Raw genomic sequence first — 16,591 nt, 5'->3', positions numbered from 1 at the left:
AATAGTTCCAGGGCTGGAATAAGGTTTGAGTCTGCAAACCTACTAACTTGCATGTTTTAAGGATTTTCACCAGCTCTTCTCTAATCTTTCCCCCTACTGAGAAAGGATGAAAATGTACTCCTGACTAGGGCAAAAGCAGAAGTTCTTCCAGGATTGAGGAAAAAAGTGGTTGGAGGGAAAGTGACTTTATAAACGCTCAGTAGATTTTCAAATGAGAAAATCTATATTTGCACGTGGTAAAATACAGTTCACAAATACTTTCTAGGAGTACTATTTCCTGGTCTACTTCTGTAAATTCATGTCCATTGATGAAAGCCACTAATGCAAAGACATACACAATGGGTGTACCTTTGTGACTCTCTTGAATTGGGCCCCTAATTAGGTCTGGCATTAGCCAAGGCTCTTTGTTTTTATTAAAATGCTGTTTCTCTCTCTATCCATCAGCTGGCTGTACTGTGAATGATAGCAATCAGCTCTTCCACAAGGAGCATGCTGGCACACAAAGTAGTATTGTTCAGTTCCAGGAAGTACTGTGGAAAGGTGTGCTTTTTGAGACCAAAAGATTTCTTTTTGCCAATGTTTGTTACAATGGTGAGGGTCTGGCAGGTCCCACATCAATAAAGTGTTACAAAAGCCATGTCAAAACAAGACACGCGTTGACAAACCCAAAAGACTGACCACCAATTACAGATTGGTTGGTTTTGCAAGTGCTTATTTATTTTCATGTTTCCCATAATCTTGTTGAAAATGGTTACACTGATTTTCCATTATGAATATTTTTTGAAAATGCTAGCATGCATCAACACATTTTACTAAATGATACTTCAAAGAACAGTACCTAAAATTTTGCAATAATTTAGCAAAACGTTTTTTTCCCTCTTGTATTTTTTCCTGAACATTTTATTTTGAAAGAAAATATTCATAATTCTTGCTTACAAGCTTCTGCAAACATTTGCATCTAATCAGAGAGCAGGAGACACAGCCTCATATTGTTAAACTTTTAAACGTGTACACCTTTTTTGTTTTTTACTGGAACCACTGTCTGTAGTGCAGTGTGACCTTACAATGTTTAATAAGGGCGCTCACCCTAATAATAAGGGCTTTGCATAAATGAACCACAAATACAAGTCTGAACAACATTAACATGTAGACACAAATATTACCTGAACTGCAGACATTTTCCTTCCCTGTAAAGTGGCAGCCAAAGAGTTTGTGCTAAAGGGCGTTGAGCCTACTTGTCCCAAGGACAAAATAAACATGAACAATTGTTGCCCTTGACCCCAACAGTATGTCCTGGGCATCTGGCTATAGGAATTCCACATCCCTGAGATGTCAAGTTTAATGCGCAAATAGTTACAAAGCAGGCAAAAAAAGCAAAAAAGTTGCTAGCAGCGGAGGAACTTTGCCTGTTTATAATGCCTGCAGCAAATAGGTTCTGCCCATTTACTCCCCTAGGATTTTCCGCTTTTTACTACCCGTTTTCTGAACTTTTACTGTGCCTCTCTGCTGCCGGAGTCTCACTCGTGGTAAATTCACAGAAATTGGACTGAGCATGTCAGCCTTAGTCTGCCTTTAAGGACATGGCCACTGCTGCAACGCTTGTGTAAAAGGCTATGGGCCTGATTCTAACTTTGGAGGACGGTGTTAAACCGTCCCAAAAGTGGCGGATATACCACCTACCGTATTACGAGTCCATTATATCCTATGGAACTCGTAATACGGTAGGTGGTATATCCGCCACTTTTGGGACGGTTTAACACCGTCCTCCAAAGTTAGAATCAGGCCCTATGTGTTTCTACACGTGAACAAGTGTGCGCATTTGTGCAGGATCTGCACAAGGAGACAACCATCTTGCAGAACCCAGTATTTGCACACATGAAGTCAGACGCAGAAGAGACTCATCAGGGATAGTGCTGACCTGGAGTAGGCCTTATATTGTGAGTGGGCATTCATAGTGTAGGTCTGTGTTGCTTACATTGTGTACACATTTTTGGGGAAATCTGCACTAAAGTACAGTCCACTTTGACCTATAAGGGCCAGCAAGGTATCAAACGTGGGTAAAACATGCCCCAGAGTATGAATTTCAAGTCCTCAGCATCCATCAAAACATATTATGGCACTTTAAGGATTGTCATGATTCCCTTGCTCTGCTCAGAATCAGATCCCAGGACTGTGTTCCACCCACTGGGCCAAGTCAATTACTCTACACCAAGCAGAGGGAGCAAAGGCCCCCCACACAATAGAGGAATTAACTATGCTTGACCCAGATGCTGGGAAAGGAAGTGGTGGGGACGAAATCTACATCTGTAAATTAGATTATCACATTTCTTTTACACTCGCACACTGCTAAATACTACGCATTAAATTACAAATATATATATGGTATATGGAAATATCTTATGACATCCTAATTTCTTATTAGGGACATAGTGCACCCTGAACCCTATAATCAAAATACCCCCACCTATACTGATGCAACATCACAAAATAAGGAGGTGTCAGTATATATAAGGCAAGCCTACTTGCTTTTTCAGGGTGCCACAACCTTAATATCAACAACCACATATTATACTTTGTCAATGTGATACCACTGGAACTCAAGGGAACAATCTGAGTATTCACAAGCATTCATTATAAATGTAAACATTGCACTATTTCTCACCAGTACTGTCAATAAAGCATTTCAAGTGTGTCAGACATTTTTTCACATGCCATAGAGTACAGCTGTAGGATCAACCATCAGGGGTCCCCGTACTCAAGAGACCCAGAGCAAAACCCAGAGCTCTGCGAGTACTTGAATCAATGGTGAACCTCTCCCATGGGCATGCCTGTAGCTCGCTTATGAGACTTAGCGCAAGTCTGTAAGGGGCAATATTGGGGGGGTGCTGTCCACCCTCCACAACATACTTGACACATGTTGGTGGTGCCCCTGCCCACAAGCAAGCTAAGATGACATTTCCGCCCCCTCGCATGGCATTATAGTGTGCTCCCTGTCCAATTTAGAGAATATTTTATTACTACCTCTCCCCACTCTATCCACTTTTTTCTATTGTGGGGCTCCCAGGGCCCCCCGCGGGAGGCAGGAGGTAGTCGGGGGCTGCGTGGAAGGTCCAAGGCGCCCAGGGCTCCAGCCCGCTTCCCGCGCTGCAGGAGCCAGCATCCTCACTGTTCCGGTCCCACGGACACTGCCACCACTGAACGAGAGCAGGGTCCAGCCCGTGCTGGTCGCGGGACAGGAGGCGGGGTGGGTGAAGCACCCTACAGTCCCTCCTCCATGCCCTGGTCCTTCTGTGTCCGAGGGGATATGCTCTCCCCGGGAAATGCATTTGTCTGGGGGTCCAGGGAATGGGTTCCCCTGGACTGGAAGTTAGCTCATGGAAGGGGCTTCATGCACACACCCTGTTATTAAGAATTGAATAAAGGAACAATGCGCCACAGGCCCACAGGCCCTGGCCAAATCCAGGGATAAGCTAGAGAACTCTCAAGGGAGCGCTATGTGCCTAATTTTGTTATTTTTCTTCCTTCAAGGGCAAATCTTTAATTAGCCATTTCTTTAGTCTTGTAAGGCTGATTTGATGATCTCTAACTTGTTTTACCTGTGGTGGTCATCCTTAGCCACCAGGAGAATTTTCTTCATGCCTCTTGTCATCTAAAGGGGCATTTTTAAATCAATCGTCTGCCTGATTCCTGGAGCTCTTCTGCTGCTGGTGGAGACATCTTGCATCCTCCTTTCCACACTGCCTCGGTTCCAGAGACTCTTCTTGAAGGATACTGGTGTGTCAGCAAAGTCCAGGGCCAGTCCACAGAGGTCCTAGAGGAGCCATGCAAGGACCACCAGCAGGTCCTTTCACTCTACTGTTTCTTATGAGGCATACAGGGGCCAGTGCCGTACGCCCTGGAGAGACCTGTCCCAGTCCTGGGGGTCAACTGGAATCAAAGTCCTTCAGTCCATACTTTCAGGGTATAGAGTGGTTCCTCTCCTCCAGCTGGGCATTCTTCTGCCAATGTCGCTCTCAGGATCTGTCTCTTCTTTGTGTGGGTGTTAAGTGGGGATGGAAAATTTTAGGGACCAGGCACCGCTGGCCAATCTAATATTTTGAAGAACCAGTATTCAGTGTGCGACACCCAGGGTTGTACATAAAGACGACAAACAGAGGATTAAGTCTTAAAGAAAGTATAAATTAGAAGTGCAAAGGATTTCAAAATTCACTACACCATCCCTTCACCCTTGTTCATCCCTCCGAACAGAATTCTGGGGCAATTGAAAAAGGTGAAATTGTCTCTCACAAGAGCTCTATTTAGAGCCTCAACTCTACCCTTACCTGACAGAGCTGCCTGATCCCCTCCCGCCAAAACTTCAAAGGCGAGCCCCTCCTTTGTTAGTTCCGAGGTCTGGCCTCCTCTTCCTTTTTGCCAGGAAAAAGCACCAATTGTACAATAATTTATTGAGTGCTGTTGGATACCAGTGAACTGGGATTATTAGCCCACCCCACCTCCCCTGGGCAGGCCTGTGACTGCTCTGCTCTGCTACCCTGAGATTCAAGTGCTAAAATCGGGTACTTCTTTTTACTTGTGCAGTACTTACATCCTTCGCAACTAACAACCCAGTTGTTTACAATGTCACACATTGACTCATATAACCAAGCACTGGCAAAGCCAAGCATAAAAAAGAAAGAAATGAAGCACAATGACGCTAAGGGCTGCATAAGCATCTTACTGCTGTTGGCCGAGTCATTCTGTAGGTGCGTGCATGCGTCACCACATGTGCATGCCTGTGGAATGGCACATTTTATTTCTTTTAATTTATTGATCCAAAATGGCAGATGCCACTTGGAGTGGTAAATAAAAAAATTAACTTGATCTTGTGGAAAAAGAGCATTTTCAAAGCGGAGCAGCCAAAAGCAAATGGCGGCTGCCGGGCACTACAAAAAAAAATCTAAATATTATAGACCACGAGAGGTGGCGGGGCAAGACAGGAGTAGGTGGGAAGGAACCAACAGGGAATTGGTAGGGGGAGCGATGGAGGACAGCATGTTAGAGGGAACAAGAAAACACATGTATTCTCATGGAGAGCTTAAAGATAAATGAAAATATTAAAGTTGTTGAGTAAATATGCACAGTGGAAGGATGGAAGTCACCCAATAAAAAAAGATGGTAAAGCAGCTATGCTCCGGGAGAGGGACAAAGACGAGAAGAAGAAGGGAAGCCATTGAACAAGAAGCAAGCAAAACAAAGGCACGAAAGGGCCAACCAATGGTAACTGGGGGAGGGGTGGAGGGGGGGATTTAAGCTCAGTGTAAGTACATTTTTAGGTAACACAGTATTTCATTACTATTCCTAGTATCTTATCCCATGATGCCACCCACTCCAGATCCCCCTGTGAGGTCAGGGCCTCTGTTTTCATATCAAAGCCCCATTGTGATACGCCCTTGGACAACACCAAGTAATCCCTGCTGTAGGTACTAGAAGTAGTGACAATGTAGTGAATCCTAAAAAAAACATGTGATCCTGTACAAGATCTGGTGGATTCAGTGGTTTGACGACCACCTGTTTCAAAAGGAATCTGTCTCACATTCAGTGATAACAAATTTTCACATCTAAATTGAAGAATGGCAATAAAATCCACAAAAATATTTAAGTGAAATTTAAGTAAACGAAACATGCATCCGATTTGAATAAGGGAAATCCCTGTTCCAGGTCACATTAGATGAAAGGATTCTCAGAGGGGAAAAGAAGCCAAGCACCCCAGGATCTACAGATAACCATATAGTCCAGACTAAGCGAAGGACATTTAGAACAAAGGTACAAGCTGAGGCAATGGGTGTTCATTTAAAACAACCCAACTTTGTGAGGATGAGAGCATCAATGTGCAAAGAGCAGAGGAGGCTAGGGTAAAGACGAAACGGGTAATTCAAACAGCATCACTTTAGGTGACACCTAAAGAAAGTACATAGGAAAGGCATGATGGTGAGCAAATGACGTGAAGTAAGAAGGACGAACATGGACCTTCTACGGGAGTAGGTCAGGCATTTGTTTCTGTAAAAGCAAAATGGTGCAGGAGGAAGATGGGTGAGCAGATGCCAAGCGGATTAATAAAGGCTACATCAGTGCTTAATTTGTAGAATAATAAGTGCCGGTGCTCAAAGCAGCGCTCAGAAACCACTGGCGCGCCAAGTACCACGCTGCTTGGTCTTACATCCACCTCAGGACACTTTAATACACCGCCACACAAAGGGGGGCACAGCCGACTGCGAGTGCTCTGAACTCACCATGAAATGCAGACAATGCCTGTGGGTTGCAGAACAGGTATATGAACTGAAGGAGGAGGACAGGACATGGTAGGTATTAAATGTGTAATATTTACTGGGCCCATCGCATAGGGGAGAAAAATTCAATAGGCCCCGCCCTGTTAAATAAGGGCAGGTGCTAAGCACCGGAAACTACCAGCACAAATTAAGCACTGCTACAGATAGTCAATCAAGGAGGGAATGTGATGTTTAGGTGTAGAGGTCACAGGACAGAAGGACAAGCAAGGGTAGGATTATAAAACTGAAAATAGAAGAAGGAAGGTAAAAGCTTTTTAGATCAGGCGCTAACAAAGGCCTTTTGCTATTACTAAAATGATGCAGAGTTAATGCTCTTGCTTATATGGGGTTTCAGGCAGACCTCTTCATTCAGTGGTCTGTTGTTGTGTCATTCACATTTTATTCCGCCTACTACTGCATACAGTGTGGGGCTAGGGGTTGCCCCACTTGAACCATTGGCTAACTTCCCTATGAGTGACAGCATTCTGCCTTTTCACAAGGAACACATTCACACACAATGTAGTTCCCTTCAGAGCCAGGGACTACTATGGCAATGTGTGCTTTCGAGAATATATTTTTACCTTTATCCAATGTATGTATTTTTTTAGATTGACAAGGGCCTGGCAGCTTCCCCAACAATAAAGTTTTGCAAAAACCATGACAAAACAAAAGAAGTGTTGACAAAGCCAAAAGGCGGGCAGACAATACAAGAACAGACGTCATTGCTAATGATAGTCATTCAATATGTCTGCCCACGGTTTAACAACAGACGTACCACTCCCAGGAGGTGCTGTCAATCCACTTGAATCATAGGGACGGTCTAGGGTCACTACGTGAGCGAACAAATCCAAGACTGGGAACATAGCGAGGGGGAGGCAGGGAGATTGGGGAACACACCTCTAAGAATATTTTAAGGATAAGAGAACTTTGTAGTGCAGTTTAAACATCATTTCACAGAATACGTGACTAAAATGCTTCAGAGACACTTTGATGGGAGTTCTCAAAACAATAAAACATATTTATACATCAGTTGTAGTGCAGTGACGTGCCATGATAAGCACTGCATTCTGAGTTCTGCTAAAACAATGGATCGCATCAGAATGCTGTGTGCACCACAGACACCACTGCACTAAAACTGCCCATCATATTTTGTGCCAAAACATATAGGGTATGCCCAATTAGCCCCACAATACCTGGGCTGCAAACATTCAAAACAAAAACCTGCAAACTAAGTTTGGCCGAAACGCGTCGACAATATTAACAGGAGAATGTTTTTGTTAAATATAAAGAGCAAAGGAATTATACGGACTTTAAAATAAAGAATAGGGCATGACTGCACATAAATGTGATTTTTCGATCGTTCCCTCCATAGGAACTGGACATGGCATGAAATGTGTTACCATGTTTTTTGTAATACAAGGAAGAAAGCAAACATCTTGAGAAGAATTTGGGATTTGATTAGGTGCTTTGTTTTATATATATATATATATATATATATATATATATATATATATATATATATATATATATATATATATATGTTGAATGGTGATGGGGTCGGTGATATATATGTATTTGTTTTTAACTTTGCTCCAGGGGCCCGGTTGTGAAGTGGAAACTCTACCTGGGAAATCATATAAAAATAATTGAGTACATTGCTTGATCCGATTGATTCCAAGGACACAATGCTAAGTTGATTCATTTCACTGTGGCAAAAGTTACTACGGTGATTGATCCCTGCAGGGTCCCATGTTTTCATCCTATTTTATGCGCCAGAAGAAATAACGACCCTTGACAGTCTTAAGGCAGAAGAAGTATTGCTCCCAATCCTCTCTAAGCTAGGAGAAATAACTGGTAAGAGAAGAAATAAAACCCATTCCCTGGGCCAGGAGAGGTAACAACCCTGCTACTAAGTAAGTAGAAAAACACATCCAAATAATGTCTGTACCCGGGCACAGGAAGCCAACGACAGGTTCCTGCCAGAAGACATGTCTATGAAAGATGCTGTGTCACTGACAGCTGCACCAGAGGACATCCTCACTGCAGCTGAAGAAGAATACGTCATCCTTACATAAAACTAGATGGAACATTTACATTAACTAACCAGACCCACCATGGTCACTGTCTCTAGCAAACTTTTATAGGAAAGAAACTCTACGTAGTAGTCAGGAACTTACACACCACCGGGATGCCTGCCCTTGAGCCACTGTGTAACAGAATACCAGCCACTGAGTTACTATGTCACAGGATAGCATCCCATCATTTACTGTGCTACAAAATACCAGCCAATCAGCTACTTTGTCACAGAATAACAGCCAATCAGTTACTGTGTCACAGGACAGCACCCCTTCATTTACTGTGCTACAGAATACCAGCCAATCAGTTACTGTGTCACAGAATAACAGCCAATCAGTTACTATACCACAGAATACCAGGCCGAGTTCCTGTGCTACAGAATACCAGCCACTGAGTTACTGTGTCACAGAATAACACCCCATCATTTACTGTGCTACAGAATACCAGCCAATCAGCTACTTTGTCACAGAATATCACCCCTTCATTTACTGTGCTACAGAATACCAGCCAATCAGTTACTGTGTCACAGAATAAAAGCCAATCAGTTACTGTGCTACAGAATAACAGCCAATCATTTACTGTGTCACAGAATAACAGCCAGATACTATACCACAGAATACCAGTCCGAGTTACTGTGCTACAGAATACCAGCAACTGAGTTAACATGCCACAGAATAACACCCCATCATTTACTGTGCTACAGAATACCAGCAAATCAGTTACTGTGCTACAGAATACCAGCCAATCAGTTACAATGCCACCGAATACTAGCCAACCAGTTACAATGCTACAGAATATCAACCAATAAGATACTATACCACATAACACCAATCCGAATTACTGTACCACAGAATACCAGCCACTGAGTTACTATGTCACATAATACCACCCCATCATTTATTGTGCGACAGAATAACAGCCAATCAGTGTCAATGCCACAGAATCAGCCAATCCGTTACTGTCACAGCAAACCAGTCCATGAGTTACTGTGCCGCAGAATACCACTCCATCAGTTACAGTGCCATGGAATGGCTTCCCGTGTTACTATGCTGCTCACTGGAGTGGAGAGACCTGGGGACTGTCAGACTTTTTAAAAAAAAGTGAAACCATGGAGGAGGCTGCAACGCCAGGGGCCTGAGTCCGTGAGAAAAACATACATGTTTCTGTGCACCAAATAAAGATTGCCCGACTATCTTGAAACTGTGGAATAAAGGGGTTCAGAGTAGCTTTGTCTAAAAAGCAGGTTTCAGGTTCTTTTCACTGGGTGACTAAGGAATTTAGTCAGTGAAAGAGCAGTACTTCGAAGAAATTCGCATTTCATTGCAAAGCACATTTTTTCTTGTGCGTCTGCAATTTTGACTCATCAGGGTGACTTCCCTAAGGAAAAATGTCTTCTTCTAGATGGAGTTTGGCTGCGTTTTGCCTAAGTTCTGTATAGAAATACCACATAAATACATTTATTAAGCATTAGTGGTAGCATCTCACGGGTTTAGGTTTCACACAGTGAAGTCACCTGAAAGCTGCGTAACTCCTATATCTACCACCCATTCGTGTCTCCCAGACCTGGCCTCTGCACCTGGTAGTTTCAGAGTGTCGCTCTGGCGCAGCAGGGATAGAGCTGTGTGAACCACGGGTGACCGTGTGCACACTTCTGCCAATCTGGTGAGCACAAGCAGGAGCCACACAGGTCTCTGTGACTGGCAGTGAATTCCTGGCACTTTGCAGACTGCACCAATCTTTTCTGTCCCTCTGAGGACGCCGTAGCTTAGTAAGTCCTCCATCCTCCCGCCTGTCCTTAAGATCCCATCCTGCTTGGCTGGTGGCGGACCAGATCTGGAGGGATCTGTCCCCGTCAATGATGCTGCGCCCTGGAGCCCTCAATTCTTCCACTTGACTTGACAGGATATGATTATGTGCCCAGAACAAACACAAGGCACCACCAGGGACATCAATCAGTCCAGTTTCCTTTGGTTCTCTTGTTCATGTTGCTGATGCTCAGCACTAGCACCGAGGCACAGCCTGGCTACAGCACCGAGGCACAGCATGGCTACAGCACCGGCACCGAGGCACAGCCTGCTACAGCACCAGCACAGAGGCACAGCCTGCCACAGCACAAGCACTGAGGCACAGCCTGCTAAAGCACCGAGGCACAGCATGGCTACAGCACCAGACCAGCACAGAGGCACAGCCTGCCACAGCACAAGCACTGAGGCACAGCCTGGCTACAGCACCGGGGCACAGCCTGACTACAGCACCGAGGCACAGCCTAGCTACAGCACCGGGGCACAGCCTGACTACAGCACCGGCACCGAGACGCAGCCTGGCTACAGCACCACCACCGAGGCACAGCCTGGCTACAGCACTGAGGCACAGCCTGACTACAGCACCGGCACCGAGACACAGCCTGGCTACAGCACCACCACTGAGGCACAGCCTGGCTACAGCACTGAGGCACAGCCTGGCTACAGCAACGAGGCACAGCCTGGCTACAGCACCGGCACCGAGACACAGCCTGGCTACAGCACCACCACTGAGGCACAGCCTAGCTACAGCACCAGCACCGAGACACAGCCTGGCTACAGCACCAGCACCGAGACACAGCCTGGCTACAGCACTGAGGCACAGCCTGGCTACAGCACTGAGGCACAGCCTGGCTACAGCACCAAGTCACAGCCTGATACAGCACAGCACTGAGGCACAGCCTTCTACAGCACCAGTACAGAGGCACAGCCTGGTACAGTACAGCACCGAGGCACAGCCTGGTACAGTACAGCACCGAGGCACAGCCTGGTACAGTACAGCACCGAGGCACAGCCTGGCTACAGCACCAGCACCGAGACACAGCCTGGCTACAGCACCAGCACCGAGGCACAGCCTGGCTACAGCACCAGCACTGAGGCACAGCCTGGCTACAGCACCAGCAGTACCGGGGCACAGCCTGGCTACAGCACCAGCACCGCCAGCACCGAGGCACAGCCTGCTACAGCACTGAGGCACAGCCTGCTACAGCCCAGCACTGAGGCACAGCCTGGCTACAGCACCAGCACCGAGGCACAGCCTGCTACAGCACCAATACCGAGGCACAGCCTGGCTACAGCACCAACACCGAGGCACAGCCTAGCTACAGCACCAACACCGAGGCACAACCTGACTACAGCACCAGCACCAAGGCACAGCCTGCCACAACACCAGCACCGAGGCACAGCCTGCTACAGCAAAGCACCGAAGCACAGCCTGCTACAGCACCAGCACCGAGGCACAGCCTGGCTACAGCACCAGCAGTACCGGGGCACAGCCTGGCTACAACACCAGCAGTACTGGGGCACAGCCTGGCTACAGCACCAGCAGTACCGGGGCACAGCCTGGCTACAGCACCAGCACCGAGGCACAGCCTGTCTACGGCACCAGCAGTACCAGGGCACAGCATGGCTACAGCACCAGCAGTACTGGGGCACAGCCTGGCTACAGCACCAGCAGTACCGGGGCACAGCCTGGCTACAGCACCAGCACCGCCAGCACCAAGGCACAGCCTGCTACAGCACCAGCACCGAGGCACAGCCTGGCTACAGCACCAGCACCGAGGCACAGCCTGGTACAGCACCGAGACAAAGCCTGCCACAGCACCGAGGCACAGCCTGCTACAGCACCAGCACCAAGGCACAGCCTGCTACAGCCCAGCACTGAGGCACAGCCTGGCTACAGCACCGAGGCACAGCCTGCTGCAGCACCAATACCGAGGCACAGCCTGACTACAGCACCAAGGCACAGCCTGCCACAGCACCAGCACCGAGGCACAGCCTGCTACAGCACCGAGACAAAGCCTGCCACAGCACCGAGGCACAGCCTGTCACAGCACCGAGGCATGCCAAGTTGCAGCAGCAGAGCAAGGACAGTCACACACCAGCTCCAAGTCATGGCCGTCACAATCCTGCATGCAGTTTTTGGTATATTGATAACTTTTGTTATGTAACTAAAGCCCTCCCTGTAAAACATTCCCCGTTGAATCTCCACGCACCAGTTTTGCTGCTCTCTTTACGAGAGAGAGAGAGAGAGAGGGAGAGAGAGAGACGATCCAGGGTATTCACATCACTCCAGGTGTTGCGACAAAGTGGGGGGATGAAAGTGAAGATGAACACTTCAGTGTTCCAAGCCCCCGGGGATCTCGCTAAATCTTTTCACACAACCCCTGGCACACAGGATCTCACTCACGGCTTTCACCCCCACAAGGACCAGACGATCTCTTGACTCGTCTCCAACCCAAAACCCAGGGGGTCCGGAGAGAGAAATACTAGTGTTCATATTTAGAATGTAATTGATTTTCACCAGACAGATGTCTTATAGTTAATGTGTGAGACATCGAGTAACTCTCTTGCAAAATTTTGTGAAATTGTATACAAATGTTAATAAAATTGCATAACATTTTTCTTTTTGAATGGAATGTATTTTGCTGTATCTTACCGGACGGACATTGGTTTGAGGGGCAAACATATCTCACAACACATTTTATGCACAAACCAGTCTCCATATTTAAAAATTAAACACAATTGCACAATGCTATCTTTTGAGAAAATTGCAAACATTTTCAGAAATTTGTAAAATTATGCAAAATTTAGAAATTAGGCAAATTCTGAAATTCACATTTCTACCAGGCCTACTCAAAGGTAGTACACTTTTTGCTTTTTAACTATACCCTGCTCACCCTCGGAACAGACCTGAAAACTGATATTTTCAGAGCCTGTCATAGTGACCTCAGGGCCTCCCACCACCTGTGACCCGACTGATGCAAATAACAAGTTCTGACAGTTTGCCCGAATTTCAGGTAACTGGTGAAAAAGGCCTTTTCAAGCAACGAATTCTTCCTGGGTTGAGATCTTGCACAGTGGTGGGGTAAAGGCTTGACGTCTCACAGAAAGAAGGCAGCAGGAGGACTGGTTCTCCAGAGATGGGCCAAGAGGTCTCACAAAGCGCCTAGAGGTCTCACAAAGCGCGGAGTAGTCTCATACTGTAGAAAGACGGTGTGTCATATCTGGCGCAGCAGGTCAGTCTTAAGGTGCAAAGGAGAGAGGTCTCAGCTTGCACAATACTGAAATGCCTGACACAGCAGTGTCGAGAGTCCAGGCACTGTGAAGAGAGATTACACAGAGGCCGAAAGTTGTCCTGCAAGGAGGTGGAAAAGTGGGTTTCGTGCGTAGGTGAGAGGTCAGGCACTGCAAAGAGACACATTTATCTTGCAAAGTGAGAGGTCTCGTACAGCTGGGATGGTTCTGGCACTGCGGATTGGCACAAGAGGTCTCACCAAGTGAGAAGTCTCACAAACTAGTGAAAGGCCTGCAGCTTGAATGTGGCACAACAGATCCTTCAGCGTGTGAGGGGGTCGCGCACAGCGAAGACAGGTCTGGCACTGCGAAGAGGCATGAGAGGTTTAGGACAGCAAATGCCTGGCACCAATCAATCAATCAATCAAAGGCATTTGTATAGCGCACTGCTCACCCGGAGGGTCTCAAGGCGCTGGGGGGGGGGGAACGCTACTGCTCGAACAGCCAGGTCTTGAGTTGCCTCCTGAAGGCGAGATGGTCTTGCGTTGTCCGGAGGTGGATGGGGAGGGAGTTCCATGTCTTGGCTGCCAGGTAGGAGAAGGATCTTCCTCCGGCGGTGGCTCTGCGGATGCGGGGGACGGTGGCGAGAGCGAGGCTGGCGGAGCGGAGCTGGCGGGTGGGCTTGTGGAAGGTCAGGCGGCTGTTGAGGAACTTGGGGCCCACGTCGTGGAGGGCCTTGTGTGCGTGGGTGAGGAGTCGGAACGTGATTCTTTTGTTGACGGGGAGCCAGTGCAGGTCTCTCAGGTGTTCGGAGATGTGGCTGTGTCGGGGGATGTCCAGGATGAGTCGTGCTGAGGCGTTCTGGATCCGTTGGAGTTTCTTCTGGAGTTCGGCGGCGGTGCCGGCGTAGAGGGCGTTCCCGTAGGGGGTCTCACAGAGTTACAAGCACCCTAGAACTGTGAAGATGCTCTGACAGGCCTCAGACACCCGGCCTTCCCCGGCAGATCGCAGTTTGCGGTAGAGACAACACATAACCCAAGTCCTGGCAAGTTTCTTTAAAAAGTAAAATCGACAAAAAAGCAAAACGACTTAAGTTTCACAGAAGTTGGGATAAAAACAGAATAACTTCTGAAAAAAAGATTCCTGGAGGCCACGTTGCAAAGAAAAGGGTGCAACTTCACCACCCCAGATCAACAGTCCCCCTGAGGCGCTGCCCGGGCACCCCCTAGTGTCAAGAAGTTCTCGAACACTTAACAGCGCCCGCCATTAGCGCCTAGAAGCCAATCAGCGGGGGCTGAGCGCTACATAAACTTCTCTCTGATGAAAAGTGTTGAGCTCGCGAGACACAGCAACAAGTGTCCCCCACCTCCGGCTCCCAGTCCTCCCGCCCCTAGCGCCTAGATCCCTCACCTGGGCTCTCGTCCGTCCTCGCAGGGCCCGGCCTCAGCCCGCTCGGTACACGCAGCGCCCCGGAGCTGGGCTCATCCTCCTCCAGGTGTGGCGGCGGCCGACGGCCTGGCGCTTCCTGGTTCCCTTTTCCCTCTCCCTCCCTCCTGCCCGGAGTCAGGTTTCTGAGTCCCTGGCACCTCGGCGGGCGAGGCTCCGCCCCGAGGAGGCCGGGAGGGCAGGGCCTGAGCAGGGCCCGGGAAGATGAGTGCACATTCCAGAGGCGGCACTCCCTGCGCCTCCCCCGGGCCGGGCACACGGGAGTCCTCCCTGGCAGACGCGGGCTCTGGCCCTGCTCACAACTGGCACAGCACCGGGGATATCTCACACACTCACAAGGGCAGCGGTGGCACTGTAGGGCTGCGCCGGGACTGGTAGAAAAAGGGCACACTGTAGAGCCAGGCAGCGCACAAGGGAACTCCCGGTCCAGACTCCTCCCTGGCACAGAACTGGCACAGTCCCAGGGCTCTCTCACACACTTACAAGGGCAGGGGTGGCACTGTAGGCCTGGGCCGGGACTGGTAGAAAAGGGCACACTGTAGAGCCAGGCAGCGCACAAGGGATTTCCCGGCCCAGACTCCTCCCTGGCACAGAATGCCCCTGCTCACAACTGGCACAGCACCAGGGTTCTCTCACACACTTACAAGGGCAGGGGTGGTGGCACTGTAGGCCTGTGGCGGGACTGGAAGAAAAGTGCACACTGTAGAGCCAGGCTGCACAAGGGAACGCCCTGCACAGGATCCTCCCTGGCACGGACGGCCCCTGCTCACAACTGGCACAGCACCAGGGCTCTCTCACACACTTACAAGGGCAGGGGAGGCAGAGTATGCCTGCGCCAGGACTTTAGGCACAGTACATACTATAGGACCAAGATGCGCACACGGAAAGAACCGGCACCGATTCCTTCCTGGCACAGACGGTCCCTGCTCACACCTGGCACAGCACCAGGGCTCTCTCCCTCACACTTACAAGGCCAGGGGTGGCACTGTAGGCCTGTGCCGGGACTGGTAGGAAAAGGGCACACTGTAGAGCCAGGCAGCGCACAAGGGATTTCCCGGCCCAGACTCCTCCCTGGCACAGAATGCCCCTGCTCACAACTGGCACAGCACCAGGGTTCTCTCACACACTTACAAGGGCAGGGGTGGTGGCACTGTAGGCCTGTGGCGGGACTGGAAGAAAAGTGCACACTGTAGAGCCAAGCTGCGCACAAGGGAACTCCCGGTCCAGACTCCTCCCTGGCACAGAATGCCCCTGCTCACAACTGGCACATCATCAGGCCTCTCTCCCTCACACTTACAAGGCCAGGGGTGGCACGGCAGACCTGCTCGGGACTGGAAGAAAAGTGCACACTGTAGAGCCAGGCAGCGCACAAGGGGACGCCCCGCGCAGACTCCTCCCTGGCACACAAAGCCCCTGCTCACAACCGACACAGCGCCTCGTCTCCATCACACACTTACAAGGGCCGGGGTGACAGCCTATGCCTGCTCCAGGACAGGAAGACAAGTGCACACTGTAGAGCCAGGATGCACAAGGGAACTCCCAGTCCAGACTCCTCCCTGGCACAGACGGCCCCTGCTCAGAACTGGCACAGCACCAGGGCTCTCTCACACACTTACAAGGGCAGGGGTGGCACTGTAGGGCTGCGCCGGAACTTTAGGCACAGTACATACTATAGGACCAAGATGCGCACACGGAAAGAACCGGCACAGATTCCTTCCTGGCACAGAA

The 16,591-nt window shown here is 49.0% G+C and overlaps 2 protein-coding genes across 3 annotated transcripts in view; one reads left to right on the top strand and one right to left on the bottom strand.

Moving 5' to 3' along the window:
• FAM83H (family with sequence similarity 83 member H) overlaps positions 1–15,308 on the bottom strand; it is a 170,007-nt gene extending 154,699 nt beyond the window's left edge. For both annotated transcript variants that reach the window (XM_069220934.1, XM_069220933.1), the window contains exon 1: positions 14,828–15,308. The gene's annotated coding sequence lies outside the window, so the exon portion shown is untranslated. The remainder of the gene's footprint in view (positions 1–14,827) is intronic.
• LOC138278490 (uncharacterized) lies at positions 10,536–11,075 on the top strand. Its single transcript, XM_069219255.1, has one exon. It carries the CDS (start codon positions 10,536–10,538, stop codon positions 11,073–11,075), a length of 540 nt encoding a protein of 179 aa, XP_069075356.1.
• Positions 15,309–16,591: the final 1,283 nt, after the last annotated feature.

Source organism: Pleurodeles waltl, chromosome 2_2 (assembly GCF_031143425.1).
Source record: "Pleurodeles waltl isolate 20211129_DDA chromosome 2_2, aPleWal1.hap1.20221129, whole genome shotgun sequence".
NCBI classification, from domain to species: Eukaryota; Metazoa; Chordata; class Amphibia; order Caudata; family Salamandridae; genus Pleurodeles; species Pleurodeles waltl.
Note: the sequence above shows the minus strand (reverse complement) of the source record. Positions and strands in the feature narration are given on the sequence as shown.